Here is a 19,067-nt window from a genome sequence, read left to right as displayed (position 1 = left end):
CTAGAAAAGTGCCACAGCTACATCTCATGGTCTCCAAGCAATGATTGTGGGGCTTCTAGCTGGAGCTCTGAGCTCAGTCTGCCCTTTCTGCCCTTATTTTTAAGGAAATCACTAAACCATGACACCCTTTTACCAAGTGACTGAAACCAACACAATCTCTTTGGTTTTGGTAGAAGGGGATGGGGATGCTAGATACAACTGGTTTTTGCAATCATCAATGTTTCTTTGAAGGGAAGGTTACAGAATTTAAGCACTACAACTCTAGTTTCCAGAACTGGCTGAGAAGAGAGTCTTCCAGTAAATAAACTGGAATAATTAATTCTTGAATAGTACCCTATCATAATCATAGAACAGCTTGAGCTGGAAGAGACCTGTTCAAGGTCTTCCAGTCCAACCCCCCTGCAATGAGCAGGGACATCAATGACATGATGTTGGTTGCTCAGAGCCCTGTCCAACCTGACCGTAAATGTTTCAATGGACTCACCACCTCTCTGGGCAACCTGTGCTAGTATTTTACCACCTGCATTGTAAACCAAACCTTCTTCATATCTAATCTAAATTGGCCCTCCTTCAGTTTAAAATAGTGAGAGGAGGCTGCTTTTGGTGTAGAGGATACACAGCATCCTTTCATTCTTTCCCCGTAAAAACAAAGCACACCAAGGAACAGAAAGATAAAATTCAGCAGTGAATTGCTAAAATGTGCTGTATTTCAGGCTCTCATCAAAAGCTGCTGCTGCTGTGGCATGCCCATGTGTTCATCCAGCGAGGGCACCCTGAGACTCTGCCAGCCACAAATTGTGTTTGCTCGCAGCTCTGACGAGGAGTCATTTTCGCGGCGAAGCGCAGAGTGGCCCTGCCTGGAGTTCCTGTCTCTGAGCCTCTTTGTGCATCTATAAATAGCAAATCATCAGCTCACCTCCTCTGAGCTCATCACACCCTCCCTGCCTTCCCCTCCTGCCGGCTTGTTGGAGCTGTCACCGTGACTCAGATGTCCCCTATCAGGTTCCCTGTGCAGGGAGATTCCCCATACATTATGTGGCATCGTGAAGCTATTAAGCTCCTTAGGTTTATATCACCTAAGCTGCTTAGGTTTATATCACCACCAGTGATATAATGTTGAAGAACCTGACATTTGAAGCAATGTAATTACAATTTAAGGTCTCAGAGCTCCCAAACACTTAAGTTAACAGAGAAGGTCTGCATCATTTTGACGACAACACTGAGTGAAAATAAAATGTCAAAATCCAGATGAATGTCATACAGAAAATCAAGGACAAACATAAGCTATGACCATGTAGGACTGCAGCATTTCACAGATGCTCCTGCAGAATTCCCTAAGACACTAGGCATCAATCTATTTCCCTTACATCGAGCCCCCTGCTCAACAAAAATATTATTATTTACACTCTAAAGCACAATTCTCTGTTATTCTTCGCTTAAGAAATGCACAGATGAAAAAAGATATTTCTCATTTTAATCGACTTAATTTTGAGAGTTTAATTGCTGAAGCGACTGTAACTTCAATCTAATATTGCTTTCAACCCCTTGTAATGGCAATTACTCGTGTATTCATCAAAGTGCAGGATTGTTTGCACTAGAAATCTCCAGATAACCTGCTTACTCAGTGACGCTAGAGATATCTGTCAGGCCCTAATACTTCATTTCCTGAATAAATGTTTCATAGACTCCTTACTCAGAATGCAAAAAGAGAAAAGTATTCTTTTGATCATTCATTTGAAATATTTGCTTCATCCTTTGAAAATGAATGCTACCCAGCATGCAGTCAACAGTGAGACAATTTAGCTGGATAAATTAATATGCAGAGATTTAATGACATTTTGTGGTCTCTCAAGTGATGTAAACCCAGAGTTTCACTTCTCCTGTACACATTGGCCTCTATCTTGCCAGGTTTAAGGATGAAATGTTGCTGGAGATGCTGCCCAAACATTCCATTTGAGCTGAGCGTGGATGCCAGAGCCAGCACAGACACTCAGGGTCTGTGCAGCTCCACCCCTGAGGTCCAGGGCAGATATGGAGATTTTAACAGTTTGACTCAATGACTAAAAAGGTGTTTTCCAACCCAAATGATTCTATGGTTCTGTTCTGTCTGTACCTGCTCATGCCTAACATTTTACCTCCTAATACTGCAGTGAGTCTGCCCTGCCTGTACCAAATTCAGAAACAAGTCTTGTGATTGACCCAGAGGAGCTGTTTCTCATGAAATAAAAATCCTAGAGAACTGTGTATTTGTTAATATAACCCACCCAGGAACGCTGTGAGATAAATACCTACAAAACAGCAAGGAAGCTGTAATTTCAGAGCTGTAAGTCCATCCTTTTTCAGATGGATGTGCACCAGTACAGCTGGAGAGCCAGGCTGCTCTTCATGCTGACCCTCATAACTCTCACCTGCTTGGTAAGCAAATACAGTTTGCAGGAAAGAACAGAAACAAGCAGCAATTTAACTTGTGGTGCTTTACAATACTTTTAGAAATGCAGAACTGCAGAAAAGCAGAGGTGGAGATCACCCAGTGTGTGAGAATTATATTGTGTAACCTACTTGTGGAGCTGAAATACCACACTGAGGGCAATTTGACTTTCTACTTCAGGTGGGCCTATTTTCAATGAAATATATAAATTGCCAAGCTTAACTAGTGACTTATGATCATTTTTGTTAATTGGTTAGCAAAAAGAGACCAGTAGTTCTCTTGGCACTAATTGTGATTTTGTTATTTATTTCCCTTCTGTGCCTGACTGTTCCCTGTCATCACCTGCCTTACACCTGTCCTGGAAGCCCTCTGGAGTCAAGACAAGGCACTAGATTTGTTTATGTAGAGCCCATGTAGGCTCCTTCTCATATCCAGGAGTCTGAGACACTATAATAATTCAAATAATAATATGCAAACAGAATCCAATGTCATGGATTGAGAACCTGTTTCTGCTCTGCTTTAAAACACCAATAAATAAGGATTTTCCTTGTGGTGTCACTTATTCTGTTATGTATTTTTATCAAGGGAGCCAGTTGCAACAAGTAGAATCCTGAGCTGGTTAAAGCTTATTTCAAGTTAATTTAAAATAATGCACTCTCTCTCTTGACTCATCCATCTCTACAAAGAAAGCAGCAAGCAATCCAGGACATTCAAAGCATAACAACGTTCAGATGTGTCTAGACATAAATAGCAACTTCTAAACCAAGAATTTGCCTCTGGAGCTTTTTCAGTAGGTCCTCAAATAGAAAATATTTAAAGGGCGATCATGATAGTATAATTTCTCTTTGTTTGAGGCGAGGATGGAGTGAATGTGTCATAAGGCACTAAGAAAGAACAAGAGGAATCTCAGTGAGACAAAATGAAAGGACTCCATTATAGACAAGACCCTCACTCTGGTTAAGTCAATCATAAATCTGTTGACTTCAGTAGCCAAGGATTTAATGACACAGCTTCAACCAAAACCACTTTTTAGCACCGTATTGTACAATCTGAGGCCTCAATTTTATTTTTTTCTGTAAGTTTATACCCCAGAGCTGCAGGATCTGGTCATGTGCCTGCAGCAGAGCTCCCACTGGAAGTCATGGCTGGAGCAGGGACTTTCAACAACCCTTTGAGCAATATCCCAAACTTCCAGCACAGGAAAACTCTTCCTAAATATGAGTCTACCTGGGATTTCTTTGAGTATTAAGTAAACAATTGGAATTCCGGCACCAACAAGTTGGTGTTTCCACAAATTGCCATGAAGTCCTCAAGAACAGGTGGCACAGAAGCCGAGAGAGATGCACTGCCACCACCTGCCAGCTGCTCCAGCTGCACCTCTGACCTCTCCCGAGCAGGAGAGTGGGAGACGGGAACTCTTCACACCCCAGACTGCAGGGAAAGACACCAGCAGCGAGTGAAGGGAGAGCTCTGCCTTTGCCTGCCACGGGGTATCACCCTAGAACAACACACTCCCTTAGCCACAAACACAAGCTTGAAGCAGATGAATCACAATGAAAATACTTAAAATTTCACTGAAAATACCTAAAATTTAATTTTGCTATTTCTTTATACAGAAAAGAAAGCACACAAATGAAACTGGGAACAACAAATGGAGTTCTCCAGTCCAGTCCTTTTCCCACTCAATAAAGGGTATGCTTTGCTACCACCTAATTCAATGGAAAAATTCCTTTAGGTCTCCATGGGAACAGCATTGGGTCTATAATACTTAACTATACTATAAGTACCAAATTCTATAAGCTTTGGCTAAAACTTTTTAGTGTCCTTTTAAAGATCTCTGTGGATAAAGAACTTCAGGCTCTGGAGTCAATAAAATCAACGAAGCAGCTTTCACAGGCATCAAAAGTTCACTTTCAAACTTTTCTACAAAATAGTTACTGGAATTTGGGGGAAGCCAGCACAAAGAAAACACTGTAATAACTAACACAATGACCCTTTCAACAAGGCAGGCGAGCAGCCTTCTTAATGAAATTGGACTTAATGTACGTTTGGACCAGACAGTGAAAGAAAATCTCTCACCAGCACATCACAAGGCCAATAATGTGTAAACAGATAATAGCAAGAGCTGTGTGGTTCATAATTAATTCAGAGGAGATGGCATTTCTTCCTTCTTCCCACTTTGGTCAGTCATTGAAGACAATTTGCCTCAGCCTGTGTGAAGTATCATATTTCAGAATTAAAATCCTTCAAGTCCCATAATGATAGAACTAACACGAAGTAAGAAAACAACAATATTTAGATTTACTGGACATTGCAGTTATCTGGCAGAATTCTAGACAAACCCTTGAACCCATAATCTTCTAGTCACATCCAAATCAATTTCAAAATTGACAGAACTATAAAAAACCCAGAAAATATTTTTTTTAAATTATGTAATAAATAAATGGCGATGATAATGAACAATGTAGTTAATAATCTAACACTGAGGCTGAGCAGTTAAAAGTTCAACAGGGCTTTGAAAGCACTGTGAATGTGTTCAATGGTTTTTGCAAGCAGAGGTTTATCCAGGATAAAACCTCTGTGGGTCTGAGATGTTTGAAGTGACCTTTCTCTGACCAACTTTTTCCCTGATGAATACCTATTTAGGACCCCCTTTGTGCCTGAGGTTGTTGCTGTGCCAGGTAGAGCCCCCGCTCAGGCTTCAGAATCCTCCCCAGCTTGGTGGCTCCCAGCTCAGCCCATGGTATGTGTACCAAATTGGCAGCTGTCAAAATTATTCAGCTTAGAAATGCATCAGACACGGTGGTTAATGACCCAAACTGAAAAACAAGGGAAGAAACACAAGATCTTTTCAGTTCTAGAGGCTGAGGACTGAACACCCCGTGCTACAGGTGGAGGCTGGGGCAGGGACATCTGCCCACCTTCACCACTAACAGCCTCTACAGCCAAGTCTCTGTTATCAGAGCCATCAAAACACATCTCCCTTACTGCAGGAGCGTGAACCAGCTCTGCCACTTGTTTAAGGGCAAAAATTATTTATTTTATGACCTCACTGAACTCCTGACTGAAACACTGACATAGTGGGATTTTAAAACAAACTTTCTTCTAGTAACATTTGCACCAGCTCAGAAAATCCCACGCTATGTGCTTTGACCACATCATGAAAAAGGGCTCATTCTGGATGCTGAACAACATCTCCTGCTTGAGAGGAGCATGTTTGCTTTCTGGCAGGACACAGCTTTCACACAGCAGACACAAGCATTTTTACCACAGCAGACACAAGCATTAAGAATGGATTCACGCGGTCGCGGAGGCTGAATGTTACCATTAGTGGGACAGTACCAAATACAGAAGATACCCTGTCTTAAAAATCTTTATTTTCAATGCAGAAACCGAGCATAATGACAAGAAACCTTTAGGGAATATCACAATTTCTATAGCTTGTGATGCTAATTACAGCCATTATCAGAAAGTCTAAAAAGTTCTGCCTTTTTTTTTGTTCTCTGCTCATGGTGGCTGAGCTCTGAGATGAACTCAAGGTGCAGTAACAATGCTAAGCAAAAAAACTCCTCAAATCCTAAAGCCCATTTATTTTCAAACACTACCTAACGTTTCTATAAAAGCTCAAATAGCCCTCTCCTACGTACATACACACACATAATCCAAGATAAATTATTTTCTAGAAGACTCATATCCTTTGAATGCACAGCAAAGCAGTGCAGCATCCCGATAATGGGGTTTGTTCATTGATTCTACATATTTAATTTTTTTTTTTAGATTTAGCTCCTTTTCCTCTCACCTCTTTCACCATCATTAATATGAAGAGATTTCCAGAGATTACCTGTGAACATTCATGTTCAACAAAACTTTCCACTTGCCTGCAATAACACAAATTCTTTGCTGGTCTTCTAGTTTTGGACTGGTTTTATCCCCAAAACTTTAATGAAATAAAAAGATCACCTCCTAAATAATTTACTGCTCTAGCTACAGGGTGTTCCTATGGCCCAAGGCTGGATCCAAGGGTTTATACCAGTTTACACTTCTACAGAAGCTGGGTGTGCTGAGGAGGGCCTGTGATCCATTGTCAGCATGACAACACAGGACACGCACATTCCGTACCCTGCTGAAGCTCCTCCATTAGAAAGATGAACAAAATCAGGGAGAGGAGGTCAGATGATTGTTTTAATACTTAAACCATAAATTAAACAGAGTGCTGGAGCTGGCTCTGCTCACACAAATGCTGCCCACTCACCCAGAGTCTCTGGTCACTGTTTCTCACTCACAGTCCAACCAGCCTCTCACCATGGAGCCCCATCCAAAGCTGAGGTGGAGAACCTGCCTTGCCAACTCACACATTACAGCAGATTGCCTGCTGATTACACCTTTCCTCTTCCAGAAAACAATTCCAAACAAATAAGGCATAGTATTTGCCTGGGACAGCTTCCACAAACAGTAAAAACCTCAAATAAAAACACAGGTTGGGAAGTCTGGCCAGATGAGAAGTCTCTTCCTCTCCTGGTGCATTTTTATATACATCAAAAGCTATTCTCACAGACTCTTGACATGTTAAATGTGAAGTATTTAACGGTCTACATTATCCTACCTATTTTATTTTGAATATTTCAATGCCCCTGTAGTGATCAGGGAATCTTCCTTTCTTCCTTGTAAATTTTTTATTAGGCACCTCCTAATCTCTAAATATTTAAAGCTTTATTTGTTTGACACACTGAATTAATTGACTATTAATACAAAACCTCCCACAAAGAAGCTGCAGATACAGTACCTCAAGCTGTGATTTCTTCACTTCTCACAGCCTAAGGCCTTGATTCTTCAATTACACACATTTATCTGTACTGTGGTGAAGAATCCCAATGGGACGACTCACACTAGTGAAGTTAATCACATTTGTGAAGATCCACGTCCCGTAGTTCTGGCTTGGGACTGCATTTGGATGAGACATCTTTAGGGAACTGAGATCTGAAGAAAGCAGCACGAGCAGTGCAGTGTTTGATTCTTCTCATGAATAATGTTAGTGTGATAAACCTGAGGGCAGAGGTGGTTTTATACCTGAAACTCAGATTGGGGAATGCCCAGGAATGGTTCACACCCACAGCCCCACCAATGGCTTCCTGACTGACACAACAGCACTGCAAACCTGGATGCCTCTGTCTGTCCACCCCTAAAATCAGGGCAATGACATGGATATATAGGACAAAAACTCTGGGGTGAATAATTTAAAGACATCTCCACTGTGTTTTTCAATCTTTATATGAATCCAATGGAAAATAAGTGATTATGAACTGTTTAATATCAAGGAATGAAAGCCCTGTGAGAAGCTATAAATCCAAAACTGTGAACCTATCAATCCTTCCTTAATTAATCCCACTGTCCTAGCAAGCTCAGTGCATTACATCTCCTAATATATTAAAAATCAAGCATCCCAGTACACTATTTAAGAAGGCAATTGTGACACAAAGTTTAGTGTGACTACTGAGTGCTTTTGTGAATCAGTGCACTTGAATCTTTTTGTCATCACTCCTGTTCTTTGTAGAGGGAAAGGGCTTTTCATCTGTCCATCACCCACACTCCTGACCTGTTGTTCCAGCACCCACACAGCTCCAGGGCAGCCTGCAGGGCTCAGCCCGGGAACCAGATGGCCCCAAAAGGAGGGTGGTGGGAGCAGGGAGCAGCAAGGAACACACAGGCCTGAACAGTCAGTACACCTAAACCCACTGGAGAAGCTGAACATGAGCATGTGAAGGCTCCAAGAGGAATCTGTAGCCCTGAGCAGCACCATGAGTGCTGCCAGCTCACACACATTGCATCCTTTACACCATGACCCCTGCTTCCTTCTGCCTGGTAATATATCCGTTTCCCAGCAACTTTTAGCAGATTTTAACCTATGCTCTGTGATTGTTTCTGATGTGTATTGGTGGAGGGCTCACAGAAGTCACCCTTTCTCCCACACCCCCTGGGGATGCACCAGCTGCTCCAGGACCCCGCCTGCAGAAGCAGCAGTTCCTCTGTCCCAGCCTGTCCCCACAGGTCACCCGGGGCATGGATTGTCGCCATTCCCACGCTTGCAGAGTCACCTCAAGTGTTACTGTGGGAAACCTGGTGAGCAAGGGAATGCTCCTCCCCATCACACCCTGGGATACCTCACTTTGTCTGAGGGACAGCAGGACATTTTCCAGCTGGACTTTCCCAAGTGTAGGCTCCAAGTTCTGCCCTCTGCAGAGAATGCTCTTCAGAAACACCTGTCCCTGAACACTGTGCGTCTCAGCACAGGCAGCCTGCAGTGCCCATCATTAACTGCACTCCCTTCTACGCCTGTTTTATTTCTCACACATCCCAGAGACACAAAAACATGTTCTGAGTGTCATCAATCTATAACTGGGCCAAACTGGCTGTTCAGGAAAAATCAAATTAATGTGAACGCTGATGAACAGCAAATCTCAGCTCGTGCACACGTCAAAGGACCAAAAATACTGAAAAAGGAGGCAAATTAAAAAAAAAAAAAAAATCGAAGTTTAGATTAATTCTTAGAATGAGGAATCTTTTCCATGTTATATTTATGAACAAAAAAAATCTTTGCATTGATGTTTTAAGCCACATAGTACCACTTTGCCAGTGCTACTGTAACTTCACCACAACTAAAAGCAAATTGGATTATTTGGAGCTTCTGTTACTAATCAGACATAGATTGAAAAATTCTTAAACACAAATTCAACAATTCAAGGAAAGCAAGCTGACTTAATGAGAGCAAAGTTACTACACAGCATTGATATTTTCTGAGCCTTTGTACACTAAGCTTATTCAAGGCACAGCAGTTTTACTCCACAGGCTACTCACAGACTCTGGCTGGACAGTATGCTGAGTGCCATTTCTAAACTTGGGTGCTGCTCCTAGAAATCACAGACCTTTACAAGCAGGTGTGAGGTGTAAATTGATATTCTTGTTTCAGTGCATTGAGAGTAACTTCTAGTAATGACTGCTGCAAATAAACACTTTCTTTTCTAGGTGAAATCAATTTCCATTGCTTTTTAGGCACCACTGAGCTGTATTTTGGTATGGGATTTGGGGAGTTTAATATATATGTAATGCTGGCTGGAATTATGAAAAGTTGCTACAATTTTAATGCTGGTAGAAAAAAAATGGCTTCATTCTTTACTGTAGTCAGCTAGCCTGGTTTGAATACAGAATACAGTAAGAAATTATCACCACATCAACACTTAATAACACAAATCCAAAGTTCTTCAAACTGTCAATTTAAGAATATATGGAGCCTCTGTGACAGACATGAGACCTGACCACATGGTACACAGTCCAGCTTTAAAGAATAACTCCACTAAATCTGCAGAAATGTTTTCTTTTGTTGGTGATTAATTTTTTCCCTACCCCCAAGGGAAACTAATGGGAAACCTCTTTAATTATTAGAAGATATTAAAAACTATATTACAGTATCACTATGTGAATACAGAACAGATTTAGATGACAACATTTCCAGGTTTGCAAAATACAATATTTCAGAAAAATAAAACTTATTAGAATATGTTCTCATCAAGCCTGGTCACCCAGCTTATGTTTGCAGCTCTGCTGCTGGTTTAAGGTGGGACTTTTAGCAAAACAGTAACATCTGTTTCCCCATTTGTAATTGGCAGCTACCAAAATGTCTCTTCCTCATACAACTGAGGACACACAGAATCAAGTCAGGCTGTGGTGCTGGAGCAAAGACATGCCATGGAGACAGATACTCTGTGGATTAACTTTTCTGTTTGTAAAATGCAGGGTATCAACAGCAGGGACAAGAAAATGAGCCCTTGGAAAAAGACAGAGTGAGAGCAGAATGTCTTGCACTAAGGTTATGTATTTAACAGTTTTACATGAAATAGTCATATATAAAAACTTTTTAAGTGCTTTTCTCCAATTTAAAAATCTAAAGAATTCAAAAATAAGGCATTCAATATTTGAAAAAGTACAGATTTACAAAATGTGTATATTCTGTCATGAAAACTCCACACCAACATTATACACTTGGAAAAAAAATACAAACAGGATATATTACAAATTTATGGAGCAATAACTTAGTTCTCACCATGCAATAAAAAGGACGTTAATTGAGATACACAAGCTTTTAGCTTCCCCTAAACTGGAGGGCTTAATTTTGTTTGCAAATGAGTTTTTATGCAAATTCATAGAACTGTGGCACTTGAAATTTCTGGTAGCCTTTCTATTGAGAGTTAAATTGTACATAATGATTATGAGGATGGAGAGTAACACAGCAGCTGTTACGAATCATTCCAACTTTGTTCGACAATAGCTGAAACTCTTTTCTCATATTCACGTTTGTTCTCCTGGTAAAGTTGTGCTGCCTGACTGTTTGCTGGACTGTTTGGATTGGGTTCATCAAGCAGAGACTGGAAAAAGGGGAAAATATAATGTGAGACAAACCAACACATTTAAATAAAGAAAAAATCAACTTACTTTCAAGTCAAATGTGTTTCAGAGGCAGACACAACTCAGAATGGCCCAGTTAAAAAACCTAGTTAAACTCATAGTTAGGCATCCCTAATTACATTACTGACACTCAAATTACACCCTGCCTAAGCATCAGTGCTGTACACACTTTTAGCTTCACGAACCAGAGACAGTTTGTGCTAGTCAGCACTATGGAGCTAATTGACTATTTGGTAATTACATTATACTGTCATTCAGGACTAAAGAGAGGCTAAGATGTCACCTACAAAACATCACTGCTGAAAAATTAGAACAATCACACAGGAGCAAAGGAACTGTGCATTTCCACTGTGCCAGGCCATTTTTACTTATCCCAAGTAGTGCCCTTTCAGCAATATTGCCCCTTTTGAGGGCTTCACAGTAAAGTTAAATGTTTCAAACACGAGGCAAATTTCTGCATCGGATATCCTATCTTGAGTAAAAACAGTTAAAAATGAACACAAACCAGTAACTGCTTTCCTGTGCAAAAATATACTATGGCAGTTTCACAGCTCAGAATTAGTAATTATGTAGCTTCTTTGTCTTTATTCGATCTAAAAATATTGCTGAGCTCATAAGGATTTGAAGCTCCCCTTGAGACAGATACCTGGCTATCCCCATCACTGAGCTGTGAATTCTGGAATAGAGACCAACAACAACATAATTATTTGGTAAAACAGATGCAAAGTTACCTGAATTGAAGTTAAAATAGATGAAACATCATATGTTGGACTCCAGCGATTCTGAAGAATATCTAAACATATGCTGCCATCTGCATACACTGTAAATACAACACAGGTATCACTTAGAAACTGTCAGATTTATGGCACTGTTCAGGCAGAGTTATTGCTCCAATTCAGTCTGTGCTTAAATTAATGCTTTAGGAAAGAGGAGAGCAGTTTGTCTCACCATCTCCTGTGGCTTGACACATACTTTGAGATTTATTACTGGAATTAACAGAACACCTAAGAGGGAAAGAAGGAATGTCTGAAGATTACGGCATTAGCACAGGAAGGGGCAGACTTGGTGTCCTGCTCCTCCAGTGTGACTGACCCACACTGTCACAGTGGAGATCCCCCCAGGGAGCAGCAAGGCCTTCACTGCAGGAGTGGAACCACTCACACCATCACACCACGAGCAGGGGCAGCTCCTACCCCATCTTCACACACTCACTATGAAAGGCAGCAAGGCAGACAGTAGAAAATATGGAAAAGTGCCTGAAATCCTACTTCTGTCTGGATACCTATCAGTCTTAGGGAGTTCACACGAACCTGAGACTCACTGCTCAAACTTCTACACCCTTGTCTTCCGCTTGTTCCCAACAAATTACAGACCTTGTGGCAGAGACAAATTGGTCTGCACAGTATGTGGGGTATAATTTCTACAGAGGAGAAGCAGGCAGGTTTTTTTCTGCACTCAGCAAAACCTATCAGTGCTGGGGGAAGCAGCACAGGGCATTTTCATAGCTGCCCTCACCACTGAGATGGGGTCAGACACCTCCTCTATGACTGAGCATCCTCATTTTCTTCCCTGTGCTAGTCCTGGTAGGCACAGAGCACCAGATGAAAGCTGGGACTTGGGTGAAACCTCACCTGGCAGGAATAATGAACACTTGGCTCCAGCAGTTCCCTGCAGCTCATGCTGTGGCTGCACAGACACGGCTGCTGTTAAATGGAAGGGGGCAGGAATCTGCAGCCAGAACTGCCTCTTTAAACCAACCTAAGTGCAGCTGCTGCTGCTGAAAATACTCACAGGCTTTGCTACTGAGGCTACATATTGATTAGTAAGAGGCAGATAGCTGCTTCTTAATAGCATCATAACTCTCAATTTTTCGTCAAGCAGTTGCTGTCTTAGACATCTACTTAGGAGATGGCACTGAAGAGAGATTAAGCATTCTGGAGCTTCAGAGAATGCATGACCACACTGTAATATTTAATGAGTATTACAGCTAAATAAAGATGATTTACTCACCATTTGGATGGAACATTTTTGATAAAAACCTAACAGTTGGAGGCTTATTTGGATATTCTTCGGAAAATTCTATTACTAGTTTAAAAGTACCTGTCCAAACAAAGATAAATAAAATCAGATTACTAACAACAAAAAAACATATCCAGGAATATAGACAGCAAATTAATTTGTGTGCTTCATGACCAGTATTTCTCCTCACCATTATCTAAAAAAACAACACTGAATTTGATTGCTTTTCATATATTTCAAGTGATAATGGAACTATGGAACTACTGCTTAGAGTAACAAACCCAGCAGTAGTGGCTGGGTAGGAGTTTGGAGACACACTGCATACATGGCAAAGGCAGCCTTATCCAACATTATCCCACTTTTCCATGACCCAGGTATGCTGGGTCCATGGACTCGGGTGACTTTAAGGCGTTTCATTAAGAAGGCATTGTGGTGCCAGCAAAGAAACACTGGAATTTCATAATCAGCAATCTCAGTCTTTGGAGCTCACAACTGATTCACTGAAAACCTTTGTTATGGATCAGTGAATAATTTACTGTAATTCCTCCAACACAACACAGAGAAAATCCCATCTGCTGCCAATTACTGCAATAAAACTATAATTATTAAACTCATTATTCCTCATATGCCTGAGGGAGGGTCATTACACACTAGCTTTCATGTTTATGTACAAATCTGGGATTCCCTCAACCTCACTGAGTTCTATATTGAGAACACCTCAAGGTTTTTCACCTGTTCTTTATTAGGAGAACAGTGATGAATCAAACATGCCAAAAAGATGGAACAAGGAAAGCTCTTACTGAGCTCAGCTAAAGAGCTGTGCTAACACACCTGGCAGTGTCAGGCCAATAAGCCCTGCTAACAGCTCTTGTGGGTATGTATCAAACACCCTTGACAGAAGCATTGCTTCCTAGCTTTCTAACCAACCATGAGCCAGCATGACGAGACACTGCTTAGATTAAGATACATATTTTTATAGCCCTCATTGCTTCACTTACTTGGTTTGTTTCAGATTACACACAGATAGCATCTATTATTTTTCAAAAGCAGAACAATGTTAGTACTGGCAACATTTATTAGAATGACAAAGGATACAAATTAGCAACTTACCATCTTCAAAAGGTGTCCCTTCTGGCCTGAAAGGTTTTAAAAAGAAACTCCAGTTAAAAGTGATCATTATCTACTTCCAGGCAGGCACAATAATTGTATATTTTCTTTCTCATCCTCTCCAAGATTCAGGTAGAAGCAATAATTTAAATTATGAGAGAAGCATCCATAGGTAACCTCTGAAAGCTTTGCTGTATCTAAGACATGTCCCACAGCCACCTGCTATTTGGGATATCTACTTTATCATCATCCCAAACAATACATATGCCTTTAGGTGACTAGTTTGGAACAAATGAGCAGATTATTAGCAAGCACACTTCAGCGTTATGAAAGGATACAAAATCACAAGTCACCTCCTCTTGCACAGAATATACAACTTCCCAGACAGATCCTGTACCTTGTCCTACTAGGATTCAATCCGATCACTAATACATCTGGATTTAATGTCTGAGAACATGTGGCACTTAGGTACTTTAAAGAAGAATTCTGCTCTTTCATAATACAGTAAAACCTAATTATTAAGCCACATGCAAGCTTTATTCAACAAAAAAGCTGAACAAATTTAAAATTTAATCTTTTTCCTTCTTAACCATTTCCCATTATCTGTGAAAAGAGATTTTTACTTTGGCCATTTTTTTAAAGTTTACTGACTTTACATACATGAAACAAGAGAATAACTAGAAACAAACATCAGGTTGTCATACTTAGCCCTCTAATACTGAATTTCATAGTGACCAAAAACTCTTACCCAAATATAACTGCATTCCATTGCATTATGTTATTCTCAGATGGTGCACCACTGACACCCACAGGAGGGTCTTCTTGCAATCTAAGAATTACAAACATAGAAAGACAAGTCATATATATGAAATACTTCCACCTGCAGATATAATTGACCAGTAATATCCACACTTTATAACTATTTTCTCATTCCAGATCAGAGAATACACAAAGCATTACATGCAGATTATCAATACTCTGAAAGACAGACCTACAAGGCAACGCACATCAAGATTTTCTCATGTTTTACACTGAGACACAAGGGCACAAGAGGTCTGATTAAGTGTTCAGGGAGCAAAGGATTAACTGTAAGAATAACTTATAGCACCACGGACAGCTGGGATTTATGGTGCTACACTGTGAACTATGAGAGAGCAATTTCTGCTGGCTGCCACAGTGAAGAGGAGCACAACCAAGAGCTGAAATCCAGGCAGTGGCACACACACAGGGCACTCTTGCTGGGACTCAAGGCAAGGGACCATCAGGGGAGCTTTTCCTGCACACCCAGATCTGTGTGTGAGAAGTGGCTAAATTTGGTATAAGCCTATTTTGACTGACAAGCTGATTGTTTCAAAAGGGAGCAAAGGGGAAACCTGTGTGCTGCTACTCCCTCTTACCAGCCTCACAAATGTGTTTATCTCTAAAGCAATTACGGGAACATTTAAAATTATTTTTAGTTCCTTAATCCTTGGACTAGGCAAAGCACGTTACTCACTAAAAGCTTCACAAACTTGAACCAGAAATATGTATACTGCAGCCAAAGGGCAGGATCCAAATGCCCCCCTCTGCCCATCACTGACCCACATTAAGGATCACAAGACCCTGACAAATGTACAGCAGCAAGCCCCAATCAATCCACCTGCTCAAACCCCCTCAGTGACAGCTCCTACTGCCTCACCTGTTTTACCTCCAGAGTTATGCAAGAATAAGGAAAATGCAGTGACTGCCCTTGTGTCACAAACAACTCTTGAGTGTTACCATGAGGTTTGATAATATCACAGCACACTCATAAACAAGTCACCACACAAAGCTCTGCAAACCAAGGGACAAATTCTAACTAAATGCCATATGCAGATTTATTGAGAGCTGTCAGCAGCACAGCCAGGCAATCCTCCCTGCACTTGCACTGCCTCAGCCTGGGGTAACACCACGTGTTGTCCAAGGATGCTGAGCAGTGGTGCTGCCCTACAGAGCCCCTTTAAACTCTGTGTTTACATCTCTGCTCTTTGAGCACACACAGTCCAGACAGCTGAGTATCAACAGCATAAACCACCTACTATTTTGGTCAGGGAAAGCAGGAACAGGACTTCTTGCTACGTGACAGCCAGGCTGCAGGCCAGCAGCAGTGCCTGAGCATGAGCCTGACAAATGCATCTGGGAGAGGACTCTGGTTTTTAGATCAACTTCAAAGCACGTGTGCACCCTACTTGTCACAGGGTCTAACTACAGAAAGGATCTGGCAAGGACTGCAAATGGAACTAATCCTGAAAGTCCTAAACAGCAGGGAAAATGTGGTTCGAGTACTCCCTTTTTATCAGCAAAGTAAACAAATAACCTTTCATTTCTTTTGGTTTATTCAAACAAATTAGAGGAGGTAAGAAATCTGCTGAACTCTTCTCTCTTGACTGCTCCTGACATTCACAGTATGCAAAAGCAGTTTATATTTAATGAAGTGAATCAGAGTTCACAGCACACTGTCTCTTATTTCAGTATGAAGTACAAGTAACAAAAGAAACAAATACATAACTTGCAGCACAAAAGAGCAGAGTAAAACAAAAACTGACATGAAAAAGTTACATAAGTTTTGGAATATCAAAGTTGCTATATATATGACAAATTGATTTGATTTACATTGTGTACTTGGTTATATTTTTCCACAGCTTTAGAGTCTTCTCTCCAGCCTTAACTTCAAAATTATTAAACCAGTACTTGTAGGAATATAAAGGCATAAATTCTGATTGCAGTCTTGAAAAATTGAGGTAGTGAGCCTGAAAAAAAATCACTGGTTCATCTGTGTAAGCAAATACAATAAGAAGTCTGAATATCCTGTTTTGATTTGAACAGGAATCAAGCAACACCCACTTAACAAACACCAACACTCACACAACAGCAGGGGAGGGCTCCACTTCCCAAAAACCTCCTACTGCTTCTAGACTCGCGAATCAGGCGTTTGTCGCTGTTGCTTTACGTGTAGCCACGTAAAGAAACTACAATACACGTCAAGTGTTTACTGATGTGTTTTCAGGGCCTGGTATAACATAGCTATGCTAAAAAAAGAGACACTATCAAAGCTGACTCACCTCCAAGTACTCCGGAGCGACCCAGTCTGGAGAACTCTTACTGTACATCCTACAAGGAAACCTCCCACCCTTTTCCACACTCTCTTCTAACTATGTTTACGTGTCAGACTGGAAATAATTTATTCCAGAGTCAGTGGTTCAGTCATTAACATTTAAAAGAGTGCAACTAATAACTGCTCCTTTAGCAGCTCGCATATATTACACAAGATTCCTCATGATTGCAAACTTTAAACACAGTATCACATGATTGTGCATAAAAACATTAAAGGGCATTTGGGGTCCTATTACACACAAACGAAGAGTTCGCCAATTCTCTGCGCTCCGTTTTCAGGTGCCTATCACAACAAACTTATTCTCAGAGAGACCCTGCGACCCAACAAGCCTGGAACACTTCGAACTCCGCCTGAGCCATTCCAAAGCCGGAGCCGGCGGGTTGCGGGCGGCACGGGCACGGCCCTGCCAGCCGGGCCCGGCGCCGGCAGCGCCCGCACCCCCGCCAGCCCGGCGCCCCGTCACCCCGCGCCCAGCCGCCGCTCCAGCTCCGATCCTCAGACGCCCCCAGCCGTCGGCGCCCGGCTGAGGCGGCTCGAACAAAGCCGGCGCTGCCCGGCGGGACCCCGCTCCCCCCGGCTCTGCCGCTCCCCTGCCCGGGGGGCTCGGTGCCAGCCCCGGGCCCGGCGCTAAGGCGCGGGGCAGCGGCGGGCCCGGGCCCCGCTCACCTCTTGAAGTCGCGCATCAGGCGGCGGCGCGCCGGGGTGGACATGGCGGAGCCGCGGCGCCGCCTCCCGCCCGCGCTCGCTGCGCGCCCGCACAAACAACCCGCAATGGCGGCTCCGCGCGCGGGGCGGGGCCAGCGCCGACCGCACCACTGCCACAGCGGGGGGGGCGGGACCGTACCATCGCACCGCGCGGGGGGGTGGGGGGAGGCGGTTCCGCGCTCGGCGGAGTTTGGGAACAGGCAGCGGACTGGGGGGGGGAGAGAATCGGGACTGCCGGGCGGGACTGGGTCCGGAAGGGGTCCGGGAGAGCCCGGGACTGGTCCGGGACATTGTCCGGGGGAGCCGGCCCTGCCGGGCAGCTCTCGGAGCGTTTCCGCCTGCCCGTGGGTCGGGTGGGATTTTCTCCTTGCCAGACACACCGGCTCACTCTTATTTAGCTGAACTTCTGCAAAATAAACAAACAGTTACTCGTGGTCAGGTTACAAGGTTGTATATTTAGGTTCTTACTTCTATACCGTCAATTCAGCCCACTCCCACTATTTGCAGTAACTGGATGTCTTAAAAATTTAGTTCTTATCAAAATTTAATTAGGGATAATGGTCCATTTTGCCATATGGGTCCCTCAGCATCTCTCGAAGTCCCCTCTAAATACAGACTGATGTCCTGGCTCTCAGCCCTTTTTAAAAATCCCATTACTGCAACAGACGGATCAGGTCTCTTTGAAGTCGTGACCCAGTTCCTACATGCAGTCTTGGAAGTTATCCCTGAACTTGGATTTGTGTGGTTTCATGTGCCTCCCTGCTTTTCCTTCAGATGATTTTAAGGAGGTCAAAACATCGTGGGACTCATAATGACATGACAGAAATAAGCACTGTCTGCGTCCCCTGCCCATTCCCTTTGCCTGCAGCCGTGCAGGTGGTGGAGCAGCATCAGCCCGGGGTTAACAGCACAAGGCTCGGTTCTGCCTTTCACCAAGTCAGCGCTGCAGCAGCACCACTGGCTGGCTCGTTGTGAAGAGGAATCTGTATTTCACACGGCATGGGATTTAACTCTGCAAGGATTTACTCAGACCACTTTAATCTAATGTCCCATCTTAGTGAAAATAGTCAGTGCCAAAAGTGAGGAATTCACACAAAACCTGGTACTGCAGGGGAGCAAGCTTTTCCAAAAGGCTTGGTAATAGCAAACTGTAATACCCCAGCCACTAAAACATTATTCCCCACACTGGTGAGGAATGGTTCCTGGCAAGCACTGCTC

General features: G+C 42.6%; 1 protein-coding gene across 1 annotated transcript; it reads right to left on the bottom strand.

Moving 5' to 3' along the window:
• Positions 1-10,277: 10,277 nt before the first annotated feature.
• UBE2B (ubiquitin conjugating enzyme E2 B) lies at positions 10,278-17,944 on the bottom strand. Its single transcript, XM_041481830.1, has 6 exons — positions 17,811-17,944; positions 14,760-14,840; positions 14,015-14,040; positions 12,896-12,985; positions 11,617-11,705; positions 10,278-10,845 (listed from the first exon to the last, which is right to left on the bottom strand). The coding sequence occupies exons 1-6, from the start codon at positions 17,852-17,854 to the stop codon at positions 10,717-10,719; spliced, it is 459 nt and encodes a 152-aa protein (XP_041337764.1). The 5' UTR covers positions 17,855-17,944; the 3' UTR covers positions 10,278-10,716.
• Between the last annotated feature and the right edge of the window lie 1,123 nt (positions 17,945-19,067).

This window comes from Pyrgilauda ruficollis, unplaced genomic scaffold (genome assembly GCF_017590135.1).
Source record: "Pyrgilauda ruficollis isolate IOZ18807 unplaced genomic scaffold, ASM1759013v1 scaffold57, whole genome shotgun sequence".
NCBI classification, from domain to species: domain Eukaryota; kingdom Metazoa; phylum Chordata; class Aves; order Passeriformes; family Passeridae; genus Pyrgilauda; species Pyrgilauda ruficollis.
This window is presented reverse-complemented; position numbering and strand designations above follow the sequence as displayed.